At 45.4% G+C, this 691-nt stretch overlaps 1 protein-coding gene across 1 annotated transcript; it reads left to right on the top strand.

Annotated features, from left to right (window-relative positions):
• Positions 1 to 5: 5 nt before the first annotated feature.
• On the top strand, positions 6 to 686 carry LOC109131741 (protein ROOT PRIMORDIUM DEFECTIVE 1-like; the record flags this gene model as incomplete). Its single annotated transcript, XM_019242916.1, has 1 exon — positions 6 to 686. A coding segment is annotated over one exon (681 nt), but the record flags the coding sequence as incomplete, so codon positions are not given.
• Between the last annotated feature and the right edge of the window lie 5 nt (positions 687 to 691).

The following is a 691-nucleotide window of genomic DNA, read 5'->3' as shown; positions in this document are numbered from 1 at the left end:
AGAGGATTTACGCCGAGAACGAGCCCTTTCTTGTTTCCAAGCTCTGCAAATTGCTTATGATGGCCAAAGATAAGGTCATCTCTGCTGATAAGCTTGTTCACGTGAAGAGGGATTTTGGGTTTCCCAATGATTTTCTGGTGAATTTGGTTCAGAAATACCCAAATTATTTCAGGCTTAAGGGTTTGCCTGAACAAGGTAACTCCTTTCTGGAGCTCGTCTCTTGGAACCCTGATTTCGCCAAGTCTACGATCGAGCTGAGAGCAGAAGAAGAGACCCTCAAAACCGGTGTCAGGGTTCGCCCCAATTTCAATGTGAAGTTGCCGTCTGGGTTTTTCCTGAGGAAGGAGATGAGAGAGTGGACTAGGGACTGGTTAGAGCAAGACTACATATCACCATATCAAGATGTGTCTCATTTAGACCAAGCGTCTAAGGAAATGGAGAAACGAACTGTTGGTCTTGTGCACGAGTTGCTCTCTCTGTCTCTGTTGAAAAGGGTCCCTGTCCCTACGCTTGGCAAGTTCTGCGATGAATTCAGGTTTTCTAACGCCTTCTCCACTGTTTTCACCCGCCATTCAGGTATTTTCTACTTGTCGCTCAAAGGAGGGATCAAGACTGCTGTGTTGAGAGAAGCTTATAAAGACGATGAGCTTGTTGTTAGAGATCCTTTGCTTGCTATCAAGGATAACTTCCT

Source organism: Camelina sativa, unplaced genomic scaffold, assembly GCF_000633955.1.
Source record: "Camelina sativa cultivar DH55 unplaced genomic scaffold, Cs unpScaffold04072, whole genome shotgun sequence".
Taxonomy (NCBI): domain Eukaryota; kingdom Viridiplantae; phylum Streptophyta; class Magnoliopsida; order Brassicales; family Brassicaceae; genus Camelina; species Camelina sativa.
Note: the sequence above shows the minus strand (reverse complement) of the source record. Positions and strands in the feature narration are given on the sequence as shown.